The 20,417-nt window shown below is 42.9% G+C and overlaps 1 protein-coding gene across 2 annotated transcripts in view; it reads left to right on the forward strand.

Annotated features, from left to right (window-relative positions):
- The window catches only part of inpp5a (inositol polyphosphate-5-phosphatase A), a 283,427-nt gene that overhangs the window by 82,775 nt on the left and 180,235 nt on the right, over positions 1 to 20,417 (forward strand). For both annotated transcript variants that reach the window (XM_025897238.1, XM_025897237.1), the window contains 4 exons: positions 3,655 to 3,718; positions 5,322 to 5,425; positions 13,193 to 13,245; positions 14,070 to 14,189. In XM_025897238.1, coding sequence (XP_025753023.1) covers positions 3,655 to 3,718; positions 5,322 to 5,425; positions 13,193 to 13,245; positions 14,070 to 14,189 — 341 coding nt within the window. The remainder of the gene's footprint in view (positions 1 to 3,654; positions 3,719 to 5,321; positions 5,426 to 13,192; positions 13,246 to 14,069; positions 14,190 to 20,417) is intronic.

Raw genomic sequence — 20,417 nt, forward strand, 5'->3', positions numbered from 1 at the left:
ACCAACACTTTTGGGGCCAGTTTCAAATGATCCATCAGGAAATGAAGTTTTTGGCACTGCACCTTGGTGGTTCAGCCCTAGAGGCCATTGGCATAAAAAAAACAAAAAAACCACAAGGGCCCAAAGAGCAGTAAATCCACCCTTTTATGGACAGTCCTCATCCACAGATGTGAATCACTAACTTCTATTGCCACAAGAAGCAGTAATGCACAATAAACACTTAATGCATCACCTGCTTTCTAATTAACACCCGTACTGCTCGCATGTTCTCATCGCCGTCCTCTACAAACCCACGAGCTGCACTACAGTGTCCGAGAGACAGCAGAGCATTACCCTCTGAAGCTATACAGCGATGACACCGGAGTGTGTATGTGTCAGCTCTCCTGGGGACTGGCCCACTCTCCCTTAGCACAGATTGGAGGTGAGACCTTGAAGAAAAATTATTACTTTTATGTTTGCTTTATGGCTCATTTTTCACATTAAACGCAGAAAATCTATTCAGAGGTCACAGAATTCCTGCTTCTCTTCACGAGCCAGAACTAATTTTTGCAGCCCTCGGTATCGATAAAGCATTCAGCGGAGCAAAGTATGCAGGCTATGTACTGCCGCTCTCAAGTCTCTATTTTCCACCAGCCAGTCTATTGGGACTTGTTCAGGCCGTATCTGCTGGGTGGCGGGTCGGTAGGGGGGTGGGGGTTCTGGAAATGTCAACCGCACTCGCACACGTGCACGGAGAGAGCGCGAGCCCAGCCGCCGCGGTGTCAGTGCGCCCTTATCTGTGAGTGGTGCAGCCAATAGGACTTGTGATAAGAGATAGCATTGCCAGATCGAGTCATAAAACCCCAGCTTTTATGGCGCGGTTATTGTCTTTCTGTCTACAATTATAGTGATTACTCATTTCCCCCTTACCTCCCCCTGCGGACCTCATGGTGCACTTAATAGACTGCATTTTACTAATGGAAAATTAAGTAGCCACTGTGGCAGTGGGGTTTATAAATATGTAAAATATACTTTTAATTATTTCAAGTGAATCTGGCAGCTAATCAATAAAGAGGGACGTGACAAACATACGTTTGACACAGGCCATTGTAAAGCTACTGGTAAAAGATAAGCATGGCCTGTCAGCGCAGTCCAGCCCTAATGAATATTTTGAGCCTGTCATGTAAAGAGACAAATGGATTAATTGCGCCCCGCTAATATAATAGCTTCTTCATGGAGAGTGCGGGAGGGAGGCAGGCAGGCAGAGGAGAGGAGAGGGAGCCCGGCAGCTGCTGCTGGGATCTGGACCCCAGTGTCAGATGAATATTTATTAGGGTTGAGGGTTAAGTAGATTTTTGCGATTACACGGATAGCCACTTAAGCATAGTTGTTTATAATTTATTTGATAATTGATTCATGCGGGTTTGTTTGATGTCATATTAATTTTATATCTGGTAGTCACAGGCGCTGGGGGCAAGTGGAGGTATCAGCTTCAGCTGAAAAGGACAGTTTGGTTTTTTTTTAAAGAAAGTAAAGTTCTTCTTATTATTATAAAATCTTTATTATAAAATCTTTATTATAAAGTTTATTTTTTACTTTTATGTTTGGATGAGCTACACAAAATGATTAATTACTAATTATTTATTTAACCTTTTAACACCAAGTGTATCGTATTTGAGTTTGTGTGAGTTTTTGAGACCTCTACCACATCAATGTGTGTGTGTGTGTGTGTGTGTGTGTGTATTTGTCCTGAAAAATAAAAATACTAAATGTAGCAAAAATGATATAAATGGAAACAAATATATGCACATTTATAATTTTCTTTTTAATTTGTCAAAGGTTTAAAAAAAAATCTAATTTTCTAGCAATTATTTTTTGGTTCAGGCTTTAAAATCAGAGACACTGCCCATCACAGTCCCCCTGAAATGATTAAGGTTTGGGTTTAAAAAAAATAAAATAAAACTCATTATTATAGTAGAAAATGCTCTACTTGAACAGATGACAAACATAGACTTATGTTTGTCATCTGTTTTTTCAGTTTTTCCTGGTAAAAGAGTTATTCTTGTCTGTTAATTTTCAGTTAATCTAGCAGTAAGAGGCACTTTGACCTGGCAGGGAATAGAACAAAAAATGCAGCTGCAAATTAATTTGTAATTTGTAATAAAAAGGAAAAATTTCCATTTTTTTGTGAAAGGAGATATATCACAATAATACAGCATAATGGTCTTTTCACTCCTCTACTCTGTGAAATATTCACACAAACAGCAGCAGTTAGCATAGTGGCACCATTTTGACAAATGGCACCTTTATGCCTCCCTGGCCCTGCTTTCCTATCCATCTCTGTGTCCAGGCCCGTTGTTGGCACTTTAAGGTGAAAGAGAACATAAAGACAAGTGAGCACAAATAAGTGTAGGGGGGCCTTCCTGGAAGCTGTCCTCTCGCAATGGGAAGCTGCGACCTTGAGTCCTGCCTTCGCCCAACGCTGTCCCCTCTCATATGCACCCCCCCACCCCCTCCTCCTTTTTGCCTCCGTCTGAGCAGGAGAAGGATTGACGGGAGGGAGGGGAGCGCGGCGACGGCGGCGGTTCGGGTCACCAAGCGCGGTTCTCATCAATTAAATGTGCGACAGTGTTTTCTGTCGGCTGAACTTATATGTCAAGGAGATGGGCAGGACCTCGTGTTTGTGCTTTTGACAAATCAGCAAATGTTTAATCTCAAGATGTGCCGGGCGCTCATAAATAATGCAGAGGCCAGGCCGGGCCCAAACTCGCTCCCAGCATGTTGGAAAGAGTGCGGAAAAAAACGGGAAAAGATCATGCCTTGAGCCCCCCCCCTCACCCCCTCTCTTCTGATATCTTCTCCTTCTTCCTTCTGTCACATCCACCATTATTCATCTATCATTTCCTGTACATTCGCTCTTATCTTTCTCACTCTTTTGCAATAGTTTTCTCCCTCTACTCACTTACGTTTTAATCTGGTTGCTCTGGTCTTCATAGCTGAAGCTCCGCTCCGCTCTCTGGCTCTGTTTTGAGGGGGAAAAAGGAGACTCGGAATTATCCTAAATCAAAGGTCTGCTATCTCAAAGACACAGGGGATTGAGCTCGAGCTTTGCCTCGATTTGCCCTAAATGTAAAGAGGCCAACAGAAAAGCAGTGTAGCGGACTGTGAACCGCATCAAATCCCCCTCTGCACGACTCTCACTTCTTCCCACAGACTTTGATTGGCTCGTCCACCGACTGGGAAAGTTTCCTGATTGTTCACAGGGAAAATTAAGATTTTAAGCCTATTGAAGTTGATCTTTGCTCATTGAAAAGTCCATCTGAATGTGTCCTTTGAAAGCTCAAATTGTTGACTCGTCACGTTAGAAGACTCCAGAATAGGGTGCACAGAGGCCGCACTGCAAGCGTACTGTACCAGAGCATGGTGCACCTGTTGTTGTGTAGCCGGATGGTGTGTGTGTAGTGTTTGTGGAGTGTGCTGTGGAGTGTGGAAGATCTGCGCTGGCTTTGCTTTCAGCGCAGTTTATTAGGCATTTGCACATCAGGTCAGTCCTTTAAACACTGACGGTGTGAAAAGCTTTTGAAGGAGTTTTAGCTCCTTACAAAACAAAACAAAAAGTTAGAAATGATCCAGTCGATAAATAAATGTCTTTAAAAAAGTCTTCTTCTCTTGCAGGCTCTTGGAAGTTTATACTTTATCCACGACTCTTTGAAAAACATCCAACAGTTTGATTTCAAAGGTGAGCCCCACCCCACCTCTCTGCATCACATGACACACATACATCATGACCACTATCATCCCTGCATGCCCCTTTATCACATTCCTGCATATCACATGCGACCGTTTGCAGGCTATTCCTGCTTCTATCAAAAGCAGTGGGCTGTGATTGGCTTTGAGGATAATGTAAAGGGAGCGGGACAGAATGGTAATGCTTATAAATATTAGGATTTAATTCATATGATTTCAGGCCTACAGTAATGGTGTGCAGCAGGTTATTGGACAGTTACGGCCGTCTCATCAGCCTGCAGTGTCAGAGGGCCCAGGGGGCCGGTGACCACGCTAATTAAAGAGGGGATATAGATGTGGAGGCGCCTCGCTTCCTATTAGACCCAAGTCAGCATTAGCACCAGTTACCCCAGTGAAGGACAGGGCGAAGGAAGGGGAGGGGTCACAAGAGAGAGCAGAGGCGCATTCATGTACCCATGTGCACACACATTAAGATTTGATTTAAAATCACAGTACCGGGCATCTGCAGATGTTTGTACATTAGCAGCTAATCGGGCATAATTTGTTTTAGCAGTCTCCATGTTTTTAAGATGCAGTTCACAATTTTAGTTTGAGCACGAAATGTAAATAATAAAATCTTCTGATCTCTGAACTGGTGGTCTGTCCAGTTGGGCTGGGACTATTTTAGCTACATGCAAACTTTCAGACAAATTTTCTGAAACTTAGCAGAAGACTTCAAGTGAAGTGTCATACATTTAGGCATTACAATTTTTCTATTAAAAGATTTTCCATTCAGGAATTCCTAACAGATTAAAATAACCTAACCCTGGGTGGTGTAGATGTGGAGGAGGATGAAGAGGAGCCTGTTATTCTCATATCCAATGCTACATCTTTGTACTTTGACTCTCCTGTAGTTGCCTTGCGTCATTCATAGTAAGGCCTTAACTGGGCTTAGGAGAGACATCATCATCACCTGCCTGAAAAAAATCACTTTAGCTGACTTTAAGTCACCTTTCTTCTGATTGGCTGCCCCTCGCAAACTAAAGATTTAAAGAGGTGTTGGGTGCCTGTGGTGACCATATAAAGAATGAACCCTTCTATGACCCCATACAGAGCCAAGAGTTAAAAAATACTGTGAAACAGAGTATTCAGAGCAGTGTAAAGACTGAATTTCTACATAAACTGACATCATTATTGTAAACTTTGACCATTTTTAACATCAACATTTATCAATATAAGTGTACACACGGCTTATGACAGAATATAATGAAAATTCAGGGACTGCATTGATGGAAATAACCAAAAGTAGGTCTTGAATGTTTTTAAATCTACAACATTTAATCCACTACAGTGATCCAATGATATCAAAGACAGGCATTTACTCACTTTACGTCTCAGTCTTTCCTCCTCATCCGAGTGCAGGCGTTCCTCATTCTGACCAGCAGGTGGGGCAGTTGTCTGATGAAGCTGAAATAGCTTTAAGAATCAGTGCAATTAGAAGATTCAGACTCACACTTCACTCACACAGTGTTAAAAAAAGAACCTTCTGTGGTTGTAACAGTGTGTGTTTTTCTCTGCTTCTCCCTTCATCACTGTCAACCTCCCTTCCTCTTCAGCCAAGAAATTTAGAAAGGTGGTCGGGAAGGAAACCTGCTCAGAGACACTAGAAAGCACACCCACACTGGAGAAGGCGAAGTTTCCACAGGACTACTTTCCCGAGGTGGGTTTTGTAATAAACACACACGATTGGCTGACAGCCTTTCCCTCGAGATGCCGGCTGACAGATGTTTTATTTACAGTGGAAGGTTATGTGTGGTCAAAATTTGTATTTCTTGATGTGTTAAATCCCACTTATTGTTATGTACTGTGTATACATCAATTTGTTGCATTTTTTATGCATATCCAATACAGACCTGAATATTTATATATTTGGTTTGCTTATATCCTTTGGAGTTTTTATTGCTTTTTGTTTTTACAGTCAGATTTTTCCCCCTACTTCAGGGAAACCCAGTTTCCTGATCTAAAGACAAATCAGCACAAAGAATTCAAAGAGAAAAAGTCCTTGTTGTGTTTCCCGTGTCCCGTGGAGCAGTTCCCTGCCCACGCCGCCTGTGTTCAGTTTTCTGGCTTCGATGTGTGGTGCGCCGTCAGACGGGAGCTGGGCGCCGAGCATATCTGTGCTGATATAGTAATAAAGAGCACGACCGCCCGTGTGTCATCCCCGCACTCCCCACTCATCTGTCAACCATGCTCCGGCGGCCGCCTTCGCAAATATATGCAAAACAGATGGATACGGCCCCCTTCACACACTTCCCCCCAATTTCCGTCTCTTTCACACACTGCAGGACCCCCCCCCCCCCCCCCCCCCAACCCCTTCAACCCACCCACCTATCTGCCTACCCTTAGCCACCCTAGACACACACACATACATACCTAAACAACTTCAGGTTTTTTCCTCTCTCCCGTTCCAGAGATGATCTAAAACCAATTACACTGATTGAGGCGCAAAGCCATTTAAAATGATTGCAGCGAAGCATTGTTCTGCATTTAACAGGACAAGCAAAGAAAACCGGCACAACAGAGCTGGCACGGCGTACGCTGAGAAGGATGATGGGAGTGATGTAGAGAGAAAAGAAGTGTGTGCGTGCATGCATGCGTGCGTATGTGCCGTGTAGGTAGGTGTGGGGGGGGGTGTACAGATGAGAAAAGTTTTGCCTGGTGATTTATGCCTCTTTCCCGGCTGGGATATGAATCTGGGATGATGCTCCAGAGAGCAGCACTCCAGATAATGTTAGCCCATTTAAAAAGAGCAGATTTGTGTAGTCTATCAGGGTCGCAGAGTATTTTTTTTTTCTCCCCCCTGTCCCCCCCTCCGTGCCTGCCTCCCTCCCTCCTCCGGCCCCTCCGTAGTGAGAAATTGGTTGTTATCATAGATCACAGATACTGCTCAAACCTCTTATGAAAGATGAATTAATTTCACTAATGCTTTAATGCAAAGCTCTCACGAGGGAGGCAGACTGGTGATAACCCCTGCCTCGTCCCCGCTTCCTCCGCTCGTGATTTATGCCCTCTTTTAGTAGATGAAACCGCCTAGATTTGCCATCCATCTGCAGCTTTGAGGAATCCTATTACACGGGAATCTTGGACCGGACAGGACGCCACACACAGGGAGTCCAAAACCAGTTGCTTTGGTCCTTTTTTTGGGGAGGGGATCACGATAGGTGTGTGTGGAGTAGGTCTTGTGAGAGATGTGGGAGTGGATCATTAAAAGTCATCATAAAGGACACAGGGGGCAGGTGTCTCAAATCCTCTGGGGAAGGTGTTCGAGTGACAGCACGACGCTCAGGTTGGGAGCAGAGACAGATGTGTGCTTTCCTCTGCTTGTGGCTTACCTTTACCGTCCCCCATTAATAATGTGTCACAGCTGGTGACATCATGGCGGGAGTGTGGAGTGTTTGTGTTAGTTTAAAACAAAATGCCATTCAGTGCGTCCCACCCATGAATCCATCTCTACATTCAGGGTTCTGTGTGAGAGGCACTGCGGCTAGTTTTCTTCCTTTCTTCCAGTCATCAAAGAAAAAAGTTACAATTACAAAAACATAAAGCAGAAAACAACATATATAAAATTTAATATCATTTTTCATTTTGTATAATTTTTTTGTCACTAATTAATCAACTTACTTCTTTTAATCTGATCTACGCCATTATAAAAAAAAGTAATAAGTAGTAAGTGTGTGAATAAATGATACCATTATATAATAGTTGATCTATCTCTGATGCTCAGTGCTAGAGGCTTGCTTCCACTTCCAGTGTGATTATACCCTTTTAGAGGGTGTTTATTTTAAGGTGCTTTTGCAGCTTAAAATAAACACCTTGATGTGATATGCCTGCAGCCCAGGTATAGCTTAGCTTGTCCTCAAAAACCTAAGGCATGCAATTTGATTGCATTTTATAGAGCTGAAATTACACAAGCATTTTTACACAAGCAGACCAGGCAGAGCCAATAGCAAGAAAAGTGGCTCAGACCTCACGGAGTTGATATCCAGCCCAACATTGTCTTTTTTTCTCAATAATCTTACTTATTACTCACTTAACCTAAATCACGCTCTGCTTTCAGCTCTGAAAGGCATCATAAAGTTCTGAAGTTACTCACTTTCACACTTTCTGTTCGATTCCCATTTAAGTGACGACGTCTCCATATGCAAAGCGTCGTTTCTTTCTGTAAATCCTGCCTTGAATTATAGCTGTTTGTGCGTTGGGGGGAGTGAAGTTGGGACGTTAATTGAAATGCTGAATAAGAAGGAAGTGGACAAAATTGCGGATGCTGTTTCTTCCAAAAGGTCGCGGTGATGGATTTGGCTGCTTGTCGTCCCCCCCATTATTCCGTCAATCTCCCTGCCCCCCTCCCCTCGGTGGGGATTCATATATTTATTTGTTTGGTGCGGTAATACACGCCTCCAAAAACCATTGCATCATAAGGATTTGTCATTGCCTTTTATAAATAAAGTATACGACCCAGACCTTAATGTGCCCTTGCTATTGATTGTTTTACACAACGGTAAAGGGAAGAGGGTGAAAAAAATAGAAAGCGAAAGGAAGAAAATAGGCGGCAGGCTGTAGATCAACATCCGTATGAGTTTGTATTTGTTGTTTGGCACCGTGAGCGTGTCCATTAAAGTGCTGACTTTTCATACCCTTTTAGTGCCCCCTGTAGCACGCTGCAATACGGGGCTGCGATTACTTTCAAGTTCTGTCCTCGCTGAAAGTTAACTTGCTTCTCTCCTTATGATTTAAACGCCACGCGTGATTCATAGGTGTGATGTGTACGTTAAGGAGATGAAGTCATTTAAACTGGCATTGCCTGTAAAACGCTCTGTGGCATTTATCACCAGACAAGACACCTGTGACACAGATGCTGTTCTCTGTGACAGGCGTGATCCATGAGACTGCAAGGAGCTCATAAACGAGGGGCTAATGCCGAAATGAAAGCCAAATTGAAGCTTTTTTCACTTTTTACATTTTTTGGTACATAGATAGCAGTGCTGTGCGATACTGCAAATATTTGGTATCAGTCCAATACCAAGTAAATACAGTGCAAGTGTTTCAGACACCAATACTTATAACCTATAAAGGCAGCTTATGTAGGGGAGAGCAGCGTGTCATGATTCATGAGAAGAATCATCATCAATTTGCCAAATTCTGAACACATTTTAGTGACCAATAAATCACCGTTATTTTTATTTTTTGCAATAATTAGTTAAAAGAACAAAATGCATCTTTCTGCTTTTCATTTTGCTTCCCTGGTTTTTGAATGCATTTTTTAAATTTCAGCGTATTTACTGCTGCATGTGGCGAAAGAGAGCAACTCCCTCTGTAGTTCTAGTGCACACACACGTACACAATGTCTTCATGTACTGTCCTGTCATGTAAACCGGCCCTCTGCCATTGGATACCCCCCACACCCCCACACCCCGCGCCGTATGATGGAATAAAGATAAATGTGACTGTCTACAGGGGCTCAAATCAATCAGCGTTTGTGTGTATTACTTATTACTCACAGTGCATTTCTGTCATGGGGCTTTTGTGTCACCCCCCTCAACTCTGTCCTGCACTCTTCTTTGCCCCGCCTTCTTTCTGAACATAACCCGACATAGTATTATTTATTGGGGGGGCTGAAATATAAGAAAGGTCAAAAAATCAAAGGGGATTGACCGGGAAGCAGGAGTGTGTGTATGTGTGTGTGTGTGTATGTGTGTGCTGACTGTGTCACATCTGACATTTTATATCAGCATATTTTTCCACGGTTGTAGTTTTGAGTGAATCCGACACTTTCTCTTCCACCCCCACTGTTTATCTTTTTTTTTCTGTCCGTGCGTTTGCACAAACAGTTTGTCTGTACTCTGCCCAGCATCCACAGACATGACACCCCCCCACCCCGCCCACCCCACCGTCCTAGCCACCGTTCATCACCGTCACGGGCGGAGACGCCATCGTTGACCTGTGGAAGGTCAGCCAATGTCACCGCGAGCCTTGCGACCTTTTGTGGTCGCCCTTCGACTCCCACTATCAACCTCCCCTTCAGTGACTACAGCAGCCATATCTGATATTTAATATTTTCACATGCGACCTGTTCTGCAAACATATCTTTAAAAGAAGAAAAAAAACTCTTAGTAAAACTTTTAGGAAAAGCATTTTTGTGTGTGTGTGTGTGTGTGTGTGTGTGTGTGTGTGTGTGTATGGAGGAGAGAGGGAGGCGTGATGATGATGATGTCTCAGCACAAGATTAAATGGGGGCCGGACAGCATCTGTGTCATCATCTCCGCTCCAATATCAGCTGTCGCAACCAAAGCGTGATGTCATCATGTCAGCCCATAGGCCGAGCACCGTTTTCTTCTTCTGCGCTCTGATTGATTTTGTGAGATAATCACTTCACACGGACTCCTGCTACAAAAAATAAAGAGAAATAAAGAGATGATTATTTTATTATTATTTTTCTTATTATTTTAAAGTTTGCTGTGATGCATTTAAAACGTGCGCTCTGATAGTTGTCTGTGTTCGCGCCCTCGTGTGTGCTGTGAGTGTGTTTATAAGCGAGCGATGGAGCAGGGGGTCAATCAGTCATATGTGGAGGAAATGGGGCAATCTGGGGCCGGGTGTCAAGAAAGTGATGGATTTTAATGCTGCGATTGTAGTTAATGGCTCTTTAAATTAAATCGAGATTAAACGTCTCTGGCGGCAGTCAGTGCTTGTATGGGTCCTGAGCAAGTCCACCCGCCACCCCCACCACCGCCACCTCTCGCTCTTCATCTTGTCCCTACTCATCCTCTCATACTCTTAATACTTTCTTTCCTCAACTTTACATTGACAAACATGTGCAGCATGCTAATGGATTTAACGTGCAACAAACTAATGTGTTATTCAGAGTGCATTTTTGTGTGTGACTACATAAGCCTTATTGCTTCTGTTTGCTTCTGTTTATCTTTTTAATATAGTCATTAAGTTAAAAATATAGGTATATTTTGAAGGGCCAGGCCAATCGGTTTTGCTACAGCATGATCATATCATATCTGTTTACATATGCTCCTCTCAAAGTCACAATTTCGGGGGACAGCAAGTTATAATTGGGTCCATACATCCTGCCAAGGCACTATGGATTAATTCAAGTATGCTAATGTAATTCAATTTGATACAGTTAATCTTATACTAATGCAGATTGAAGGATGTGAGGCGCAATCAAATACCTCTTAGGCTTTTAATTTGCATCTGAGCTTTTTAAATAAAATTAGTCAATTTGTAATTATGTGACCTGGCCCGTAATTAGTTTATTTATCACTGCAGTTAACTCCCCATTAGGGGTATCACAGAGAGAGAGAGAGAGAGAGGCAGGAAAAAAGAGAGAGGTTGTGAGAAAGAGGCTTATTTATTCAGAATGAGAACACTCGCAACATCAATTTGTCTCTCATTTAATAACCAGCTTCATGGTGAATCATGTGCTGTTTGAAAAAGATCATGTGCTGTTTGATCATGTGCTGTTTGAGAAAGATGCAGCTGTTTGATCAGATCCCACAAGCTTGATCTGATCAAACAGCTGCACGGTGGATGTCTGCACTGCAGCTGTCACCTGGTGTCTCCCAGCATCCTTTTACACAGAGCTACTCACGCCGCCGTTCTCTGGTCGTTCTCACTTAAAATGATGAATCAAGATAGAAACATATGCTTCGTGTTACTTTCTGCCGCGATGTCTTCTTCACCGTTTGACCAAAAACTTCAGCTGGTCAGGATAGTCAAAACCCATTTTTCTGCTTCTTGTAAAAACTTCCATGACCAGCTCACTCAATAAAAGCCTGTCAGGATCGCTGAGTGTTCAGGCTGAGGTGAGCTTGGTTAAAACCAGCCTCTTGCTGCCGGCTTCTCAAAGAGCTTTCCTAAATGTATAAGTTTCAACGTTACCTGAGTGTAAAAACAGACTGATAACATTCCACTTTCTTTGTTTTATGGCGTTGAATGTTTCAGGTTGACTGACCAAGTCCTCCATATTAATATAAGTCTATGAATCTTCATGTGGTTTTTTTCCGGTTAGTTTTAATAAAGCATGTTGAATCGTGTTTGCATTGAACATGCAGTGCTTTGATCTTAATTTTGTAGGCAGTGGATTCTAACTGAAGCCATTTATTCATATTTATTAGGGTTGGGGGAAAAATATAGACAGAGTAGTGTTGCAATATTTTCTGTGGCAATATTGTATCGATAAAGGAACACCAAATATCAATATTTTGTTACATAGATTAAAATACTTTGTAAAATACTGAACATTCAGCCAAACAAGCTTACATTAAAATAACTCAAACAAAAAACATCAAATGCAGAATTCTGGGAGCCAGAATTGTGGCTGGGTTTTCAGTTTTCAGTCAGTGATATAACATTAATATAACATAAAAGTTATAAATCAGTTTCTAACTTTTATGCAATGTGTTTTTGAGATGGCTCATTTCTTTCTAAGTGAGCAAACTTAAAAATTCAGAATTGAATCAAATCATAATTTCCACCACTGTAATTGCCAGCTTGACCCTATTCAATCACAGACTGATCTCAGACGGACTCCACCTTTAGTCCTAATGTTTTACTGAAAATGATTGTTCAAATCAGGAAAAGGTTGCCAAGCAGGTATGAAATGGATTGACTGGTATACACAGGCGAAAGACAATGGCCATTTATTATTGGCTTAATGTAATGTTTTGGCTTGTCAAGCTCTTTTTTCCTGTTTCCTGATTTTTATTTATAACAAAGCATCAATTTTTTTTTATTTGAAAACTGCTGATGGAAAACTTAAACACATAAAAAAGGTATAACTATATGGTAACAGTATAGTATATGGTGCCAGTTAAAGTGATTCAGAGATCTGGCTAGGATGCCTCTCGGGTGAGATGTTCCAGGCATGTCCTACAAGGAGGAGGAAAGATTATATCTCTCGGCTGGCCTGAGAACACCTTAATGTTCTCTGGTGAGCTAGAGGAGGTGGCTGGGGAGAGGGAGGTCTGGGTTTCTCTGCTCAGGCTGATGCCCCCGTGACCCAGCCCTGGATTATTGGAAGAGGATGGATGGATGGATGTATGGATGTTTCTAGTGAAATGTAGTGGAGTGTTTGCTACAATACACTTACGTTCCACCACTGTACATCCATTAGCTCGCATGTTTAAATGTGTATTTATAGAGTCATTAACAGCCCGTTTCCATACAGTAACTTAGACAGTTTAATTGCCTTAAAAGCTCACAATTCAGGATTTTTTTAATGAAATGTGTCTGTCTGTCCAAATTGAGCTGCAGAGTGTGGAGCAGTGCTGAAAAATTTAAACCAGAAATTCTGCTCCCAGATGATGGACATTCCCACTTGACTGTGAAACATTTGACTCTATAGCTTTCATTTGTCTCGTGGTAAATCCTCGCCACTGTCAATTGTCATGCTAAATTGAGTCTCTCTGTTCTGCAGTGCAAGTGGTCCAGAAAGGGATTCATCAGAACTCGATGGGCCATGGCTGACTGGTGAGTTTTATTAATAGGTCCCCACAATGACACATCCCACCTCATCACTGTTCAACCTTGAATCATTACAAGTGTATCGCTGTGATTAGAGATGAATATCTAGCCACGTCAGTCACGTCTGACTTCACCCTTGAGCTGCAGGGAGTCGTACTCTGTGAGGTTATCATAGACAGCGCAGCCAGACGGAGAGAGGGACTCACATAGCCGAATCCTCTCCGGACAGTGCGCTGCAGAAGTAAGCAGGGATTCGATTAGACATAATCACGTTACTCGAGCAGTTGCGTATGACAGATGACAAAAAACATTACATGCAATTGAACCTGTACAGGATGAATACCACCGCTGCTTCCAGCGTGCAGAGCTAGGGAATGGGGGGAGGAGTAGGTGGCTGAGGGGTGGAAGATAGGGATTGTAATCTAATAGAGGGATGACATGAGAACTAAAGAGCTGAAACGGTAAGCATTTAATAGGAGCGTGACGTTTGACAAGAGCGGCAAAGAGAGAGAGGCTGGTGAAGAATAGGAGATCAGATCGGAGACAGTCAAAGCTACGGATGTATTCATTTGTTCAGGATGTTGCTGCAGAATAAAGCCCGTGGGATAAGATCAATTCGTCTGAGTTGCCCTGCCAAGCACCATGCTAACAAAAAACACACACACAGATAGGATCTGCAGGGAGGTGTTCATCGCTGTATGTTGAGCTGTCTTGTTTTTCTCTGAGAGAACAAAATGAAAGAAGGCAGATTAGAGTTTGTGGGTGTATCCTTATGCATATGTGTGCTAGAAAAATCAGTGATCGCTCACAATGTGACCTTTCTCCATCAGTGCATTTGATCTGGTCAACATCCACCTTTTCCATGATGCTTCCAACCTTGTGGCCTGGGAGAAAAGCCCATCAGAGTACTCTGGGACCCGGCAGAAGGCACTGGCCTACGTTTTAGACAGGTACAGTAGATGTTGGTCACCAGCTTTTTTTTCTTTTTTACTTAGTCTTGATTAGCTTGAATTCAATCAAGGTAGATTTAGTCTATTTATAACCCAACATTTCTGTTTCTGTAAAGCAGGAAGCCGTATGATATCCACACATTTTTTAGATAATCTCCAAAACAAGTTCCTTCATTATACACGATGTTTACACTCATGTTTACTGACTTTTATCTGTAAAATTGAGACGGAATAAAAAGATTTAAGAAACTTTTTTTTTTTTAAACTAATAAAATTTTTTTTGAACAACAGCAATTGCATATCTGCATTGAGGTAGCAGCTGATAGTCACAAATCCCATTTCTCTGTTGCATGGCAAAAACCTGTATTGATATTGTAATCAAGGCTTAGACTGAGAGGTGTGGGGAAGGTTTTGGTGGGATTCAGTCTTAGACCAGTGGGATTACATCTGTCTGTGGAAGTAGGGCTTCTCACTATACGGTCTGTGAACTCCCAAGTCTCTTTTATCTGTTCTTTTTTTGTCCCTCACTCTAAATCTTTCTTACTTTCCAGCATTTTCTGTTATTTTTTTTATTTTTTTATTTTACTTTAGTTTTTGGTAGTGCAATCTTACACTTACCTCTGTCGTTTTTCTACCAGCAGAGAAAATGAAGCAAGCATTTGTCAGTATACCATTTGTGAACAGTGCTTTGGTTCAGAGAAATAAATATATAAAATATACTGTGACATGTAAGATCATCACCAGCATTACATTAAAAGTCCTGGCTAACTGAACAGAACTGAATATCCGCCTGACACACACATCAAGAGAAAATACTCTTACCTGCATTTCCTCAAATGACCACACGAGACTAATCTAGAAGGAGTAACTTTAAAGTGGCTAAACATACCTAATTTTTCACTTGATTAGAACCGTACAATGTAGACACTGTACGCTGTATTAAGGCCTAAAGTTATGTATTATTAGGGGCATGGCTGCTTTGAGTGACAGGTGGCATCACCTCTGCTAATCTGAGTCACTGAACTGAATATTTTAGCTGTGTTTGCAGTCTTGGTGAGTTTTGGAACATTTTATGTTTAACTGTCCTTTTTGGTAACTGAATTTATATGATTATTTTATTTATTTGGTACTATTAGCATGTATTTGTGTCTGTGTGACGCTGTAATATAAACTACCCCTTTGCTAACCTATGCTGTAAGCATTAGGTTACAATTTAGCAATCTGCCCTTTTGTCAAAATGTAGTCACTGCAAAAATCAAGATGGCAGCCATCCATACCGCAGGATAATGCTAACTCACTGTGTCAAAATGATAGTTAGCAAAGCAGTGGGTTAATCTGTCCATCTCTTAACTACAGACTATGTTGACTAAACAGGATGTAGTACTTTTAGCTGCTGTCTTATTTCCCAGCAGGTCCCCACAGTAGATAGAGGCACATCTGAAAACTTCCCATTAAACTGAGTTTCAGTTAAATTTAATGTCACTTTTCCTACTGCAGTTGTCTGTGACCGCCTGGCCTTATGCTGGACGTTCATTTCTATTTCTATACTGGACATCTTATTATGTAGCAGGCACATTGCCATGTCATTTATACAATGGTGGCTCTAACACGAGCGAGGCTACGTGAGTTTAACGGTTTTAATTATTCTAGCAGTTGCCTAGGAGTTTTCATGGTTATGGTACAGGTTTCTACCCTCTGATCTAAGTGAAGTCAGCGTCTGTACAAACAGACCATGATTTCCATTCATAGCCTACGCTAATGTAATTTATGGGATATGCATTTGCAGCACTGTGGGATGATGGAGTGCACAGTGGAAGCCCTGCTCCCTACCTGGCCATGCTAACACAGAATAAAAGGCTAATACCCGCCACGCAGCAGGTGACCTCTCATTCAGCTTGCATAAGAATGCATGACACGCCTCCCCACCACCTCCACTTTGGATAACTACATGCATAAATATATGTGTGGCATACATTACAAACAGGCTTTCTGATGGGCCTGAATTACGAGGCACTTTATAAATTCTTCTCCGCAAGGTCATATTTTACCTTTACTTCATTTTTGATTTGATGAAAGAATGTGCTGCCTTTAATGGACAGGGAAGTGGCAGTGTTTCAGCAGCTTTTGCAGTTTTTTATTACATCTTAACGTCCCTGGATTTACCGACATAATCATGTTTCCAAAGCACCTCTGTTTCTGCTCTGTTGTGTTTCATAGTGTTTCCTCTACTTTCAACCTTCCTTTTCGCCCCAGTTGATTTATTTTGAAAGGGCCTCCTGTAAACACACCTAAACAGCAGTGAGAGTCTTAGCTGGGTGGCTGAAGGGATTGAATAGAAACTGTGCTGGCTGAGTGGCAGTTTCCACGCTCCCTCCTTCTAATTCCCCTTGTGTTGGAGGATGGTAACCTTGTTGTTACTTCTGGGCCATATCATTTAAAGGTTCTTCTTTTGGCAGGGGTGGGGACGAGGGGTGAGTGGTGTGAGGCAAGGTGGTGGTGATGAGGAGGTCGTTATATGTTGCAGCTCCCCTGGTATTCCTTGCTAGCGATACAGGGGTGGGATATGGGGGGGGGGCATCGCGCCTCACTCACTCACTTTAGGGTGAAGCCTTCGGGCGCAGATCCGGAGCACCGGAGTGAGAAAAAGCTAGCGGTGCAGAGGGAAGGGAGGAGGAGCACAAAGGGTGCCTGGGCTCTGTAAAGGGCAGTGAATAATGGGTCGGTCCTTTCACAGAGGCTGCTAACCTTTTGGCAGCCACCAGCAAACTCCATTCTCCTCCGTCGATCTGGGAGGACAATGTGCCCGGGCCGGGCTTTGAATGAAGCGCTACCACCAACAGTGTTCCCATTCAGCGGCTGGTTGGGAACCATCTTTTTGGCTATTGTCCTAACTCTGACTCCTACCCCCAGAAGCGGAGCAGGAAAAGGAACGGGGAATATCTAAAGCCAGAGTTCCCCCTCCCTCTCTCTTCTCTCTCCTCTCTGAGCTCTAATCTCTCATTGCGGGATGGGATAAGATTGGGGAGGGTTGGAGCTGCTGAACACACCACCAGCTGAGATCCTCGCAGCAGTCTGCGCTGGAGCCTGCACGCACGGCAGCGCTGCAGGGACAGAGCTCTGCTGCCGAGCATCAAACTTCAGCCTGCACCTTATCTGGAGCTCATGCCTAATAATGCAGCTTACAGCCCATTGAGAACACATCTGATAAGCCTTTTCCTCTGTGGCCCTTTTAACTGCTAAATAGTGTTTATCTCCAAAGTGCTTCAAGGCCTCGGGGGAACAATGCTGAGAAGGAACAACGTTTAGCCAGCCAGACCTCACTATTGAGTTACATCAGAAAGAAAAAAAGGGATAAAAAGCACAGCTCCGTAGCCTGGGCTGATGTGAGGGCCGCTTCCATGGGAGAACAGCAAAGGCTCTGCTTGAAATGTACCCCTGCTCCTTTTCCTGCCCTTTGAAAGTGCCCATGTGTGTTCCAAGCTGCATGAAGCGACACTCGGGTGCGCTTGATGTGGAAAGTTCATTGTTTTCCATTTTTGTTATGGTTGAGTTGTTTGTGTGCGCACAATCAGTTTTTTAAAGAGTAGTTTAACTGGACATTTTCATAATGTTAAATGAACTCCCATTAGCTGCTAGATTGTACAGATACCAGCTTATTAGCATTTTCCTTCCAAAAACAAACTGATGTAATGACAGGAACCTCTCTGGTCTTTTCTGCTAAATGAGCCAATGTGAAATGATAGCATGAGATAAAACCAACAGTTTTTTTTCATTGCAGTTAAAAAAAAAAAAATCTCCTTTGTGTGTTGGAGTTTGTTTCTGTTTCCAAGCCCCATTCAGAGTGGCTGGTCCGGTTCAGGGGAGAACAGTTTTACATTACAACTGTGAAATCCAGGCATAAAGGCTTGCTTTGTGGTGCCCCATTATTTCCACACAAATATAGTCCATTGTCAGAGTGCTGAAGTTAATTTGATCAACATTGGGGACATTTAACTGTTTTGTTCGCTGAAAAGACTTGTTTCATGCTCATTTTCGGGCCATTCAAAAGCAATGATTGGCAGAAAAATAATGTTGCCGTTAACAATTCAAAGCAATTAGTTTCCCATGGGGAGGCAGTGGGCCGCACTGGCCACCACACAGCGATGCTTTGTCATTTTATGGAGGGTCATCAGTCAACTGTCAGCGCGACTCAAAAAGCCCTCCAATCTAAATGTTTCCCTTTAGGCTTTTCCCAGAACAACGGTTTGAAAGAGCAGAGAAAGGCCGGCTAGTTTCCAGCCAATAGACATGTTGAGCTGCAAGAGGGAGGACTGGATAATTGCAGGGGGGATCCTCCTTAAAGCCAGAATGAATTTATTAAAGAGAGTGGTTGGTGTGTGTGCGTGTGTGTGTTGTCATGCTGATCTCGGTTTCCAGTGCAGCTTCTGTGTCATAAACATGTGTAGTACAATTATATTTTTTTCTAGTGAGTCTATATGTGATCTATAATGACTTTTTCTACTGTTTATGTTTATAGACCTGAGTGTGTAGTGCCACTGTGTGACTCTGTGCTGCCTTCTCACCCTGGGAGGCCTGCAGGAGCAGAGGTTAATCTTCTCCACTGTCTCTCTGCTCACAGTGGACCTGTTTCTCTCTCTCTCTCTCTCCCTCTCTCTCCCATATTCTCACTCACTCACTCACTCACTCACTCACTCACTCACTCACTCACTCACTCACTCACTCACTATGCGCTTCCAGTTTACCATAACAATAACTGCTACCTTAACCTACACCTAACTTTACCTGTACCTTTACTCAATGTGTTATTTATCCTTTTTAGACCAGCATTATCCATAATGTGGAATTCCCGAACACGTGGGAATTTGCTGATTTAGTGTTTCTCTGTTATTTGTAGACACATGGTCATGTTAACCTGTATTAAACTATCTAAAAATAGGCCCAAATAACTATGTAGTAATGCACAACTATCTGAACTATCTGACTAACTGAATATGCAAGGTTTAACATCGCCATCTTGCTCATATTTGACCATATTTGGGATGGCGTGCAAAGTTATCGCCTCATATGGTTTGCAGAGTGCATCCATAAACTTGCCTGTGCACATCACACAGCATCACTAGCCCAGTGATGCTGGAATGGGATGTTCAAACAAATTTTAAAGTAAGCTTTTGGGGTCCAGGTAGTTTTCCATACTGCATAAACTTTACATAAACTTTTCTTGCCCACTCCTGGCTATATCTCAGAAGTTCGCTGTCTTCTGTACTTCAGGATGTCTTGACGCTGTTGGCTTGAATAGACCTATTCCCTAACTTCTGTGTGACCGCTGAAACACCCTTTCACCCCCTCAGCACCTTATCTTTCCTGCATGGTGTTCTTGTTGGGGTGGTAGTTACTAAGGAGATGGGCTGCTAACAAGGGAACGAGGGTAAGGCTGTCCTGAGGTGTCAAAGGTCCTGTCACGGGTCACTCTTGGCTTATTCAGAAAGACGTCACCAGCAGATTCTTCACAATGTTAACATTCTCCCAATTTCTCAACATTTACTTACAATGGATGGCTGTGCTCGGCCCGGCTATTGTGTGCAAAGTTGAATCTGACTGGCCAACTTATGGTAAGTCATCTGGTCAATATAATCATGACATGGCCCCCACTTGCACCCTCATAATCTCATATTGGGTGTCCGTTATGGCTGAGTTTAGCTGTCAATCACCGTGTGTAATCTGGAGTCAGTGAAACTGAGGCTGGTGTAAAGGAGAAACAATCCAATGTAGGTAAGCTTTTCATGGTGTGTGTGTGTGCGTGTGCTGTTTGTGAGATTGAGCTTCTGATAGAGTCTTTCATGCAGGAATGCTTTCAGTCTTGAGCACATGTTTTTTTGTTTTTTTTCCCTGATACCATGGTTTTGTGAAAGTTAGACGTAGAGAGAAAGTCTAGCAGTGGCTTTGTGCTGGTGGTTTAAGGAGCCTGGGAGCAGAGTCTGGGGCCATGTTGTAAATTAGCGTTTGACCCCGGCCTTTGTGTAGCCCCAAGGAAGGCCTGATGAAGGCCCCAGCCCAAACCTCAGCGAGAACGGGCCGTGTGAAGAGGCTCTTTCAGGGGTGTCACTGCGCGATGAATTGGCCAGGAGAAAGCATGTTTATAGACTGTGTAAAGGAGTGTGTCTTTGTGGGAGAATGTCACCGACACTGTTACAGTTTGTCTGAATGAACTGTGATGACGAGACTAATGGG

This window comes from Oreochromis niloticus, linkage group LG13 (assembly GCF_001858045.2).
Source record: "Oreochromis niloticus isolate F11D_XX linkage group LG13, O_niloticus_UMD_NMBU, whole genome shotgun sequence".
Taxonomy (NCBI): Eukaryota; Metazoa; Chordata; class Actinopteri; order Cichliformes; family Cichlidae; genus Oreochromis; species Oreochromis niloticus.